At 42.2% G+C, this 14,111-nt stretch overlaps 1 protein-coding gene across 2 annotated transcripts in view; it reads left to right on the forward strand.

Annotated features, from left to right (window-relative positions):
* The window catches only part of BTC (betacellulin), a 47,244-nt gene that overhangs the window by 22,459 nt on the left and 10,674 nt on the right, over positions 1-14,111 (forward strand). Inside the window, exons 2-3 of one of the 2 annotated variants that reach the window (XM_037163506.2) lie at positions 2,124-2,222; positions 11,160-11,277. In XM_037163506.2, the coding sequence (XP_037019401.2) occupies positions 2,124-2,222; positions 11,160-11,277 (217 nt within the window). The remainder of the gene's footprint in view (positions 1-2,123; positions 2,223-11,159; positions 11,278-14,111) is intronic. The other variant, XM_037163507.2, reaches the window with a different exon arrangement.

Consider the following 14,111-nt stretch of genomic DNA (forward strand, 5'->3'; position numbering starts at 1 on the left):
CAGGCCAATCAGCTGCAAAGACTGGCTGTGACCATCATGGAGGATCAGCTATACAGGGGCTTATCCCAGGCAGCAGGACTTACTTCAGTGGGACTCTGGTGCCCACTGAGTCTGCCCCTTGAGTGTGTTGCTTGTGGAGGTGGTTGAGTGGTGTTCCAACTTGGTCTGAACCTGTCTACTGAGCATGCTAGCTCTGAGGTCTCCCAAGAGGTACAGGCCAAGGTCAGCCACTGCCTATGCTCTGCCTGAGTTCACCCAGCATGAGCTACAAGTGATCTGCAGATGGCTACTATTTTTGCTGGGCTTGGAGCTGCCCAGGAGATGCCAAACTGCTGCCCAGGAGATGCCAAATCTAGCTGCTACAGTGCCAGACCTTGGGCCACTTTTCAAGTGGTACAGGGCATACTGAGGCCAGATGCTGCTTGTTTGAGAGGTTTTAGAGAAGTCTGAAGCATGAGCCAGGATAGGCCATTTGTATGGAAAAGCAACTGGAAATAGCTTGTTGGGGTTGGGTCTCAGGGAATCACTAGGACAGGGAAAACCGTGATAGTCAGGTCAAGGGAGACTCAGATACAACACCTAACAGCTCTCTGTGAGGAAATGGCTCACAAAAGGAGCAATGGCTTCTGGCAGCACTCCTGTCTGGGATAAAACTATCCCTCTAATTTTTGGCCTGATGCTAAATACGTCAGTTCCTCCCCCTATGTCCCTGGTACCTTTTAAGTTGCTGCCCCAACACTGGAACTCTGAGTCAGTGAGTCTGAGTAAGACCGTGCATTGGATCAGACTCAATCTCCACTGGTTTTTACAGCCAAGAGTTATAAAGACTACTCTTCCCAGTACTGGAACCTCAGGCTGGGGTATATGGTGTAGGGTTGGGACCCCTCACTCCTCTAGGGAGACCTCCATAGCTGAGATATCACTCCCGATTTGTATACACCACACATGCATGTGAGACCAGCTTGTTTTGTGTCTCTGCCCCTCCTTCCAGTCTCAATGTGGCTTCTTTATATCCTTAGCTGCAGGACATCTGTTCAGCTAGATTTTACATGGTACTTATTGAATGATGATTATCCTCTAGTTCAGTTGTATTTTTGATGCGGTCGTGGGCCAATGCAAGTACTGCATTTACCTACACGTCATCTTGACCAGAAGTTGACCCACAACTTCTTCTTACAGACATTTACCCATATATATAAAAGTAGAGAGAACGGCATAGTGAATCTTGATATACCCACCACCCAGCTTCAACAGTTATCAACTTGTGGCCAATCTTGTGTTAAGTATAATGTTGCCTCATTGCCTTGTACCCCCTTTCCTTTGGGAATTATTTTAAAGCAAATCTCAGACACACTAATTTTATTAATAAATATTTAAATATAAGTGTCTAAGAGATATGGACTCTTTTTTAACCTAAACTACAATATCATTGTCACACTTTAAACTATAACAATTTCTTAATATATCTAATATTCAGTCAATGTCAAATTTCACTGATTAACTAATAAGTGATTGTTTACAGTTTGTTTGGATCAGGTCCATATAAAAAATACACATTGTGTTTTAAGCTGATTCAATCATGTACAGGGTTTCTTTGTCCCCCATACCTTTCTGTGAGGCCTGTCTTTCTCAGAGACAGAGATAAGTCACAGAGGAACTTGAAGTTTTAAAATAATTCCTATGAATTGAATACATAGGTCACTTTACAGGAGGAAGGACACTAAATAGTTAATATTGGAGAAATATTGGGTCTGTGTGGAATGGAGAAAGTGTGTTGCTCTATGGGTTCATCACCCATTTTCCCTGGAAATTTTAATGTATCCATCCAGACGCTGAGAACTCCACTTTCTGTTTATATGATAAGCTTCCCTCACAAGTTATGGTCAAGTTTCCTCACTTAAGGTGCATAGTTATGATGGCTTGAAAATTCGGACTTCAGCACTGAACTTAAAGAACGAGACAGGCTGGCCTGTGCACACCTCCCTCACTGTGGGGGGATGAACTGGAAATGGAAGACATAGCCTTGAGATTTCTATAAATGGGTCAGAACTTCAATACAGTATTTCACATTGAGGAGATTTTCAAGTTTTCATGTTCGTTTTGGTTCTGTTTTGAACTTGAAGGTCTAGTGATCCTCCACGGTGTTCTGGCAGATGGGAATTCATCCAGAAGTCCTGAAAACGATGGCCTTCTCTGTGGAGGTGCTGGAGAAAACTGTGCAGGTAACGCTGAACACGTGACATGTTTCTGTTTCATCAGCTTTCTCTTCGGTCTTGGAAAGCTGTTTCCCTAAGTTTAATTTTTTTATGATATAGTAATCATAAAACTAAGTAGTTTTTGGGAGCACATACAAATGTAGCAGCTACTGTGCTAAGTGTTTTACATGCGGTAATTCATTTGTTTCCTCTCAATGAGCTGGACAATTATTTTTTACTTTATTTCAAGGTGCAGCCTAGAAAGATTAAGTAACATGCCAAAGATGACACAGCTGGGAAAGAACAAATCCAGGATTCACACTCGGCTCTTTCTGATTCTAGTGCTCTCATCCCTAACCATGACACTACGTTAGTGTCACACGCATGCTCCAGGCTCAAGCATGTGCTAGTGCAGGCTAGATTAGTACAAAGTGGCCGTGTTCTATTAAAATTAATTTTTCCCTCTTCCATAACTTCAAAAAAGGGAAGAAGGCAATAATTTTTACATATTTTGCCTTGAAGATGCTTGAATTACTATTCTCAAAATTATTAGTCTAAAGAAGGGTTTAGCCTGTAAAAAGCCAGATAATAATTATCTTAGGCTTTGTGGACCGTGAGTTTTGCTGCAGCTAATCAATTCTGCTGTTTCACTGTCAGAGCAGCCATAGACACTAGGCAAACAAGTGGCCTTGGATGTGTTTCAATAAAGCTTTCTTTAGCGAAACAGGCTGTGGGCGAGATTTGGCCATTGGGCCATAGTTTGCTGACCTCTGGTCTAAGATTCTGTCTATCCTTTATAGATTGTCAGGTCTGGTCTTCTACACGAGTTGTTTCTGATTTAAGAGAAAACACAGGCCAATTCCAAATACAGGGTGGAGTGGAGAAGACCCTCCTATATTCCCTGGAAACTTTGCCAGGCTGGGAGTGTGGTGACTTGGTGGCAGCTGTGCCTTCCCTAACACCCTGGCAAAGTTGTAACTGGGCCAGGAACATTCTGAGCAAGTCGTCCTGATGTGAGTCATCAATTCCAGCCTGATCGTCCCCTTCCCTCTTATTAGTGGGCGGTCTGGAGAGTATCTATGTGCTGTGGAATCCACCCGTGTCTTAGGTCATGCTTGTGTGGTCTTGTCATCCATGTAGGGAGAAGAACAAGGCCAACTTCATGTATTTCTGTGCTTTCCTGCAGTCAGGTTTCAAATGGTTTAAAGGATGGCATTCTTACATTTCCTTTGGGAGACGATTCCATAATTTGAACACTGAAAGTAGTAAACAATCTGCCACATCATATCCTAAATGTGTTTTCTAATTTTTTGAAAGATGTTACTTATTTTTAGAGATATGGGAAGGGAGGAAGAAAGAGAGGGAGAGAAACATCCATGTGTGGTTGCCTCTCACGTGCCCCCCCCCCGGGCACCTGGCCCACAATCCAGGCACATGCCCTGACTGGGAATCAAATTGGTGACCCCGTGGTTTGCAGCCAGTGCTCAATTCACTGAGCTATGCCAGCCAGGGCTTGATTTCTAATTTTTCATTGCTATAAAAACACTTAACAGGAGACCTACCCCTTAACGAATTGTTAAATGTACAATACACTATTATTAACTAGACTATTTATCTTGTGTAACTAAAATTTTATACCCACTGAACAAAAATTTCACATTTTCCCTTCCCTCAGTCCCCTGGCAACCATGGTTCTACTCTGCTTCCACAGATTTGGTTATTTAGAGACTAAATAAGTAAAATCATGTAATATTTGTCCTTCTCTGACAGGCTTATTTCACTAAGTGTACTATTCTCCGGGTCTGCTCATGTTGTTGCGTATTGAAGGATTGCCTTCTTTTTAAAGTACTGAATAATATCCCATTGTACTGATATAAGGTATTTTCTTTACCTATTCATCCATTGATGGGTATTTAAGTTGTTTTTGTATCTTGGCCTTTGTAAATAATTCTGCAATAAATACTGGAGTGTAGATATCACTTTGAGATACTGATTTTAATTCTTTCAGATTAATATCCACAACTGGGATTGCTGAATCATATGTTTGATGTGTTCTTAATTTTCTGAAGAAACTGCATACTATTTTCCACAGCAGCTATAAGTTGCCTTTTCTAGTTTGTCAGTTCTTTCTTTACTGTGCAGATTTTTAGCTGAAAGGCACACAGGAAGCAGAGTAGACTGTGTAGGGGTCAAAAAATTAATTTCCCTCCCACCTTTCTAAATTCTTCTGTCTGGGCTAATAATCAAATTTACATGAGAAAGATTAACATGAGAAAATAGCCAGACTTCCTACTTATGTACATGCATGAGTGCCGTAAGAATGCAAGACTCAGCGACATATCCCGCAATTGGGCAGTTCTGGAGCTAAGGAGAAGGAAAATGTTCAGGTTTGGGATTTCAAAGGGCAGGAAGGAAATTCACATGGGTGTAGAAAGGCAAATATTTGGTAAACAAATGCTTGCTGGGCCACCTTTCCCAGTGAGACACACAGAGAACTTTGATCAAACAGGCCTTGTCAGGTTCCTCCCTCTATCATACACTAGTTCACGTAAAACTCTGATTATCTGTAATAATTTATATCTCTCTTCTTGGAGCATGTCCTCTATTGAAATTCCTTTTAGGCAATAAAGGGGGAGGGTCAAAAGTTTGCTTTGAGTCTTTTTTCCCGTAATTACCAGCTTAAAATCAATATCCCAAAAGGAGTATTTGGGAGGAAACAAACCTTTAATCCCCCTCAGGAAACATGAATTCGGAGAGACTGGCTTTGGAAATGTGTGTTCTTAGTCACCATGCTAAGTGCCAGAATGATGTGGGAAATTTTCAAAAACAATTGCTTGAAAGTAAAGTCCAGATAAGGACCAAAGCTTCTTGAGAAAGAAATTAATATGGAACGAGATCAGATTTTCTCTATTGTCTGACAATGTGACCTTGGATAAGTAACTTAAGCTTTCAAAGACTCAGTTTTTAACCTATAAAATGAAGACATGAGTCAGATAATCTTTAGGAATTTTTCCTGTTTTTAAATAATTTTATAATTTTATCTTCAAATAGCCCCAGAGTTTAAGCATTCCATTTTTGGTTTGTCACTTTCTATTTTGAGTGAGAAATATATACATTCCACCAATACTTACAAGCACCTGTTCTGCAGCAGGCTCTGTTACAGGGACCAAGAATGCAGCAATGAACACAATGGTCAAATATGACACTGGAGAGGATATGGGAAAGAGAAATAATGCGTAGTATAACCCAGAGCCTTGGTGAGGAGGTTAGAGCCTTCAGCTTTGACTCTCAGTAAGTTTTAACGGCATCCACCTGGTTTCTGTGTATTTAGACTAGACGGTTAAAGGGGCAAAAGCAGGGAGACTACTTAGAGGTTATTTTCATGGACACTACCCCAAGCCTAGAGGGGCTGTTGGGCTTACACCAGGGTAGTGAAAATGGAGGGACAATTCTACATACTTTGAATACAACTAGAAGAATTTTCTGATGAACTGGATGTACAGTAAAAGAGAACAAAGTCAAGATAATTCCAACATTTTTGTCCTGAATTATAAAGAAAATGTAAATACCTACTGAGATGAACAAACACATGATTTGAGGAGGGAAATGAGGTGTTCCATTTTGGATGTGTTAAGTTGAAATGCCAGTTAGACATCGAGTGGATTTATTGGTTTGACAGTTGGCACTAAGAAAAGTGATCTGTAATGAAATCCTGAATTTGGGAATTATTACCCTAAAGGTGTTTCAAGCCAAGAAATTCTGAGGGAGGGAGTAGAGGGAGGAGAAAAGATAACACAGCATTGAGCCCCAGTGCACTGCAAGATTTAGAGGTTGGGGAAGCTGAGAAAGAACCAGCAGAGGAGAACAAGCAAAGAGGGCATCACAGGCAGAACAATTCCACAGTGTGCACTCTCCAAAAACAGAAAGAAATACAGGTTTTCCTCCGGCCCACTCTTATTTTCATTTGCCTCACAACTATGAATAATTTTAAATATATGCAAATACACTCACATTTCAACACTGGATTCCCTTTTCCTTGAAAAATACAGAATGAAAGAGGGCAGCTCTAAGTGACAGCCACGCTAATCAGTTCAGAAATGGTTGGCACAGCCCTCAGGTTAAAAGACAAGCAGATGGGGTCTGATTAGTCCCCTGTAGGAGCACATTCTGGAAGCCAGGAGGGGCAACAAGGACCTCAGTGAGATCTATTTTTCTTATCCTGGAGTAACCAACCCTTTCACATTTCTATAGGAAATGTCATCGGATGTGAGATGAATGGGAGCCCTCAGTTACAATAAATGTCAAATCTGCACTTCTTCAAGGGCACCATGAATTTACATTCTCTTGTCTCAGGGAGATAGATTGCAAGAATAGAAGGAAAAGTAACTTTAGAAATTCCCAACTTTGTTCTTCACCTCTTGGCTTAAAAGGGCTGTAAAATGAGGAAACCCTGTTGGGGAGATGTCTGGAAGCCAAGGGCAGAAGACTGAAGCCTTGGGCTCTGCTGTGCAGACACGGGAGAAACTTCTCTCCAAAGTCTGCTGGGGCCACTTCGACCCCCCTGTGCACCAGGGGCATCCTTTGCCAGGGAGGTGTCTGCAGGGGAAGAGGAACTTAGGGGTGTTTGCTTCCCTTCCTCTCTCTCCTTGTTAACACTCGTGGGGCATCTATCTCAACACTAAACCCACACTTTTGAGTCTCTCACATAGAGATTTAACTAGAGGTCAAATGTACCATGAGGTTTATACAGTGTACTGAAATTTACCCCCAAAAAAGCATTGTAATAATAATTGTACAGTACCTTTAGACTTACTTTCAGAAGAGCTACTGATATTAGCATCATAACAAAATTATTACATACATTTGTACTAAGCACTTTTGGAATAATTAAGTTAGGGTTTTATGAAAAATAGACCCAATGTTTCAAATCTAAAGAGTTCTCACCACCAAGACATCACAAAGCCTGGTTTGTCTTGAGAATAAGAATCACGTACAGTGAGACCAGGGAGCAATGCTGCTTAATCACAGCATCTATCAGGCTGAGGGAAATCCACACTCAGACGAGGTGATGTGGTGTCTGCTGCAGTCCCCCAACTGACTGGCTCAAGGGGAGGATCCATCCCCTCTCACCTAACCGTCCACATCACCTAAAGAAGATCCACTTCTTGTCCATCTGCCCCTATGATCAACCAGAGCTGTTCTCACTTCTGATCCCTCTTGCTCACTCTTAGAATCAGATTTCGACATACATGGACCTGTAGCCACCCCTGTGGTTTCTCACTTAATTGTCTTTAGAATCTTTGGAATACAGTGCATCAGGAGGAGGTTGAGACACATTACCCGTGGTGCCCATCCACTTCTGAGGCTGTGGCGGCCTGGCCTGCCAGCGGATGTAGTTTTCCAGCACAGTTTTGTGGGAGAGGCTCACTCCCAAAGGAATGTTTCGGTTTGGGTCACGTGGGCTGGAAAAGAGGAAGGCGGGAGGACAAAATAGCAGTTAATTCCACCACCCCCAGAATCAGGGGAGTCTTTTAGTTTAGGCCTTTGACATTTTCAAAACTTCACCATGCAATTCTCAACAGATATCCCAATACATGGACCTAATCTTATTTTATCACAGGATTGAGTTTTCCTTCTTCTTGGGACACCTTCCTGGAACAGAATAGTACAATGTTGCCGTCTTCCCAGCCCCCCCTGGCGTCATCAAATCTCATGAAAGGCAGAAGACGTTAGATTTCACAACTGTTCAACTTCCAAACAATGTGACCTTCATGAACTTTAGATGAAAGCAACTGGAATTTTAGATGCATTTCGCACCTGTCAGTATTAAAGGCAATACTGACAGGCCTTTAATTTCCAGGAGAGAGGATCTCTCCGGCTTTTGTGGGGGCGGTATATTTGACTTATTTTTCTTTCAGGTTTTAAAGTTCCATAGAAAAATCACTGGATTTTTTCTGCTTGGTGGTATACAAGTGTTTTAAAATCAAAATACTGCTGCCACTACCTAAGATCATGCTTATTTGACAAAGAGGTCTGCGAATTATCCAAACAGCCCCTGGCAGCCATTTTCCTGGCACAGGTGTGTGCTGCTGGACCAACCGAGACTGAACAATCACTGCAGCCAGCAGCTGCTTTTAGGTGGTTTGGGGGATCATGGTCCATTTGGCATTTATGAGAACACTGACTATATTTAAGAGAACATGGCAACCAAAGGTATTGGTCAAGGTCAGGATGCAGAGACACACAGCTTCTACTTAAAGCTGGATGTGTTTTGCAAAGTAGAAAGAACCTTTCAGGCGCACAGTGGATCTCTCATCAAGTCCTGCTTCTTCTTCAACACTTCTCCTTGCCCCCCACCACCAGGCACACATCACCTGTGTCTGCATGGCTCAGCAGGAGGGAGGGGAGGGCTTGGTTTTCTCCTTGACCCGGCATCTTCCTTCTCTGATCCAGTCTGCTCTGTCCTAGATAATACATTCATAAAATGCTGCCCAGTTCAGCTTTTCCATGTACCATTAAATTTAATCCATAAAAACCTTCTTCAGCAGTCTCCTGCCTTAAATTTCAGTGTAAACTCTTCAGCCCACTGACAAATTGAGGTCTCTAACTCCCGTTCAGAACCTCCTTGGCTGCTCCCCTTCATGTCTCTTCCACCGTTGCCATTAAATCTGCCCCTTGCATCTTCCTGAGACTGAGCTGAGATTCCCCATCCCTTAACTGCTTGCCCACCTCCACAAAAAATAAATAAATAAATAAATAAATAAATAAATAAATAAATAAATAAAATAACTTTATTTTCCAGAAAGTTTTCTAACTAAATAAGCACATTTCTACTAATATAAGAACTTTCTTAGAATTGCCAAGATTTTCAAGATTCTAGAATCAACTTAACTCATTTATGGAGAACTTTATTGTCCAGGCACAGCACTGGGAATTTCCACATGCATTTTTTTCCCTTTTATGAGCCTTCCAACAGCCCTTTTAGGTCCATGTTAGCACCTTCAGTAATAGCCCTTTTAGGTCCATGTTAGCACCTTCAGTAACAGCCCTTTCAGATCCACGTTAGCATCCTCAGTAACAGCCCTTTTAGGTCCATGTTAGCATCTTCAGTTTCCAGATGAGGAACCAGAGGCTCAGGCAGCTTCATTCACATTGCCAGACCCATTTGGCTAATGAAAGGGCTGAAGATGAAACACTCACGTCTTTCCTCCTAATCCAGTGTTCTTTCCACTGTTTCCAGGGGACCACAAGTGTTCATGCAATTACTATGGTTGTTTTTACTGGTTACTTGGTCATTATTTTCTTGAATTTATTCTATTTTGCTGATTTAGAGAGATCAGATATCTTTTATTTCTTTGATGTTTTCCAATGCCCACCACAGGGCTCTGGAGATAGAAAGTCTTGACGAATGAAAGTCGACTCATCAATTTATTTGCCAAAACACACTGATCTTGCCTTTGAGGTAATTTGTGGTTATTTCTGGCAGCATTTTCAACAGGAGTCCCATTGACTGGCATGCATGCAGAAATATCTGGCACGGACCAGCAGTGAGCACGGCTGGTGATTAAGTCACCAAGCAAAACCGGGTCAGCCAGTTGCTCAGCAACATTCTGCCACCCCGAAGGCTGCGAGCTGGCATCACGGGCACGTGCTGTGTGCAGATCGTGCCGAGCTCTTTGCGATTCCTCCTCTGGTGGCCCCGAGCAATTATGTGTACTCATTACATAACATGAGGGAAGGCGTTTAGTGGTATTGCCATCAATCAAAGGATTGCTTGATGTCATGGGGTGCCAGGTGCCACACCACACCTAGTGTGGAATGCCCTCTTGAAAGACTGCACACTGTGGTCTTTCTGGCTGCACAGGTGTGTGTGTCCTGAGAGCTGCTGGTGGTGACATGAATGGGGCAAGTCCGCCTCGGCCTGGTGCTGCTGCTTAGCTGTTTCCCCTGGGCGTGGGCTGCTCCCCTTGTCTGTTGGGAACCAATGCAGGGAACAGCTGCTTAGAGTTTCTGCACTGTTCCTCTGGACAATCCTTATTTATTAACAGTTTCTATGTCAAGGAAATTGTTACATGTTATTGTCCCCAGCTAAAAATGAGGTGGCCGCTACCCTGAAAGGTTAGAAAGAGAGTCAGAGCACTGCAGGATTGAAATCCTAGATATAAAGCTTTCAGAATTTTTCTCTCTCAGGGAATGAGAGACCTTCCAAGGGCCAAATGCGAGGGAAAGTCTGCCATTCAGGAAGCGTGCCTCAGACTCAGGCTGAGGGAAGGTGACAACTATGTGCTGGCCAGCTGGGTGACAGAGTGCCAGTGTGGAGGGGCCAAGAGCATGGACTCTGGGGCAGAAGGGCCCAGGTGCAATTCCCGTGCCTGCCCCACACTAGCTGTGTGGTTCTGGAAGGTTCCTTAGCCTCGATGGGTTCTGCTTTGCTCTTCTGTAAATAAGATGTTAGAATGGCAGTGATGTGTCATAAGGCTGTTCTGAGCATTAAATGAGTTAATATGTATAACGTTTACAGAGCAGCACCTGGCACTCAGTAAGTGCTATGTAAGTGCTTAAGTTAAAACAATTTTTAAAAGAGAATGAAAGGAAAGGGAAAACTGTACTTTTCTCTTCAATGCCATCAGCTCTGTGGCTCTAATTATCTTCACGGAAAGAAAAACCTTCTCCCTCATCACAACTATGCTCTACCTTTTAAACAACACCAACATTTCTGAGCTGTAGGTGGTACATAAATCTAATTAAAACATGAGATGTTCCCATGATAATCTCTACTACCCAATCCCTAGAGCTATTTTGGGGCCACAAAAGTGTGATTTTTATCTTAGTGCAGAGAGAAGGAGAAATGAGAGACTGTAGTACATTCTACAAAAAGCCAGGCAATAAAGATAAGAATGTAATACTACTTACAAATGTGCGTTTAAAATGGGTTGATTTATTGAGCTTTTTATTCCTTTTCAGCTACCACCACACAATCAAAGTGGAATGACCACTTCTCTCCATGTCCCGAGAAATACGATCATTACTGCCTCCATGGGAGATGCCGCTTCGTGGGGGCCCTGCAAAGACCCTCCTGCCTGTAAGTGGAGGCCCTGAGCCTGTGGGCAAAGGGGAGCAGCATGGTGCTGGCCTGGGCTCCGCAGGACTGGAAAGTGGGTGCCAATCAAGTCACCTGTCAGGACACTGTTCCCCTGGTCCTGCCCCGGCGACTTGTGACTTGTTTCAGGGCACCTTAGCCAGCTGGTTATGAAGAAACTGACGCACATCAAAGTGTCCAGATTTACTTGCAGGCAGAGCTGGGCCCTCAAATGCTGCCTTAGCCACGCTTGACTGTTTCTGTCCAGTGTTAAGAATGCTTTTATTTTTTTCTTTCTGTATAGAGTTTTATTATTTTTTTATTCAGTTACATTTACATTTAGTATTATTTTTTTATTAGTTTTTGGTGTACAGCATAGTGGTTAGACAATCATATACTTTACAAAGTGGTCCTCCACTATCAAGTCACCATCTTGCACCATCCATGGTTACTACAATAGTATTGACTACATTTCTGATGCTGTACTTTACATTCCCATGACTATTTTGTAACTACCGATTTGTAATTCTTAATCCCTCATCTATTTCCCCCAGTCCCTCAATTCTTCCCTTCTGGCAACCATCAGTCTTTTGTCTGTCTCTATGAGTCTATTTCTGTTCTGTTGGTTCATTTATATTGTTCTTTAGATTCTACACACAAGCAAAACCATATGGTACTTGTCTTTCTCTGACTGACTTATTTCATTTAGCATAACACCCTCTAGGTCCATCCATGCTGTTGAAAATAATAAGATTGCATTCTTCTTTTGTGACCCAGTAACTAAGACTCTATTGTGTAAATGTACCCCAGCGATTTTATCCACTCGTCTATCGGTGGGCACCCGGGTTGTTTCTGTGGCCCCACGGTGAAATGGCTAGCACTCTGGACTTCACATTCAGGGATCTGAGTGCAGGCCTCCATGCATACAACCCTGCATTTAACTCTGTTCTGGTGGCCTCCTCCCACGTGATTCTCTCCAGTTGCTGGTGCCTCTCAGTCCATGCATACAACCCTTACACAGGTGCTTTCTTTCCACATCATATAAGTCCATCTTGTTTCTGTGGTATAGTGGTTATCACACTGGCCACACTTAAGGATGCATCTAAAAGCTGTTTATCCCTCATGATAAATAGCTTTAATCTTGGGTAATTTAATTATGATGTGTCTTGGTATGTTCCTCCTTGGGTCCAACTTCTTGGGGACTCTCTGAGCTTCCAGGACTTCCCGGAAGTCTAATTCCTTCACCAGGTTGGGGTTGCTTTCCTTCAATATCTTTTCAAATAAGTTGTGAATTGTTTTTTGAATTGTGTTTTGCATGGAAACAAATTTTTCTGCCATTTGGGATGTGGTTTGTAATTCACACAAATATGAAGGAATGTATGCCAAATTAAATTGCTTTTGCAGGTGTCAATAAAGTGCAAGGACACCAGCCTTGTTTATAAGTGCAGTTTTGCATGAAATTGGAAGAAAATATTTCTTTTGAAATATTAGTAGATTAAGAGTCCAAGTTTAGCCCTGGCAGGTATGGCTTAGTGGATCAAGTGCCAGCCTGTGAACCAGGAGGTCACCGGTTCCATTCCCAGTCAAGGCACATGCCTGGGTTGTAGGCCAGGTGCCCAGTGAGGAGTGTGCAAGAGGCAACCACACACTAATGTTTCTCTCCCTTTCTTTATCCCTCCCTTCTACTCTCTGAAAATAAATAAATAAAATCATTTAAAAAAGAGTCCAAGTTTAATTTTACTCAGGCAAAACTAAGGCTTTTTTATAATTTCAATATTAATTTTCTTCTAAAGAAATGTCCCTCGCAAGTGCTCTGAGACCTTACTTCATAGAAGAGCAAGATGATTTTTATGTATAATTTTTACCTAAAATTCATAGAATGTTTATATTCTCTGCATTTTCCCAGCACACATTTTTTAAAAAATAAGTATCTCAGAATAGTACTTCCAATCCCTAATTTAGTGGAATGTTTGAGTCATGGAGTCTTCAAAATTTAATTATACTTAAATGTAATTTAAAAATAAATATAAAGGATAACACTTAGAGGGAAATAAGAATTGCTAATGTAAGGAAATAAGAAAACTCTGCCTTTGTGCATTGGGAAAGATAGAGTTGACTTGTTTTTTTTATATTTCATTTAATTGCTCACAGGTCTGGGAGAATATATTGAGTTTTAAAAATGTAAATGGCCTAACCCAAGCCCATTTCTCTGACTGGCTTCTGTATCTGCACATTTATTGTTCTCTAATGTTGCTGCCCTCTGAAATGATCACCACAGTGTGTGATCTACCCCCTTAAGATCAATACTCACCTGTCCCTTCCGTCCGAGGTGAAAACTCATTTCCTTGGTTTCCAAACCTCCTCTGCTCCTGGCTTAACTTTCTAACCACATCGCCATCACAGAGTCAAATGTTTCTCTGAATTCTACATTCCACTGCATGGCATATGGCACAAGCTCTGCTAATGGTGTGCAAAGTGCATTCTGACTGATGTGTTACAGGCAACTCAGACATCAGCTTTTCCTGGACACCCACGTTAACTTCCCTCTTCTCAGACACACATTCAGGTGTGAGCACGATGTCCTTTCTCTGTCATCCAGTTCGGCTTCTATGCGAACTCTTTCCTCCTGAAGCATAGATGTTGGTTTCTTTAAAAGTCCCTTCTGTGATGGTGAGCGTCTAGAGGACAGGGTTCATGGCTCACGTGTTTCTGTGCTCCAGTGCCAAGCACCCTGCCTAGAGTTTACGGGTTCTCAGGAAATGACTGGTGCATAAATGACTCTCTCTCTACCATGGTTCACCTAACACTATGCTGAGTGTCAAAACCAAGGCCTTAAC

Source organism: Artibeus jamaicensis, unplaced genomic scaffold, assembly GCF_021234435.1.
Source record: "Artibeus jamaicensis isolate MK-2021 breed Jamaican fruit bat unplaced genomic scaffold, CSHL_Jam_final scaffold_1031, whole genome shotgun sequence".
Taxonomy (NCBI): domain Eukaryota; kingdom Metazoa; phylum Chordata; class Mammalia; order Chiroptera; family Phyllostomidae; genus Artibeus; species Artibeus jamaicensis.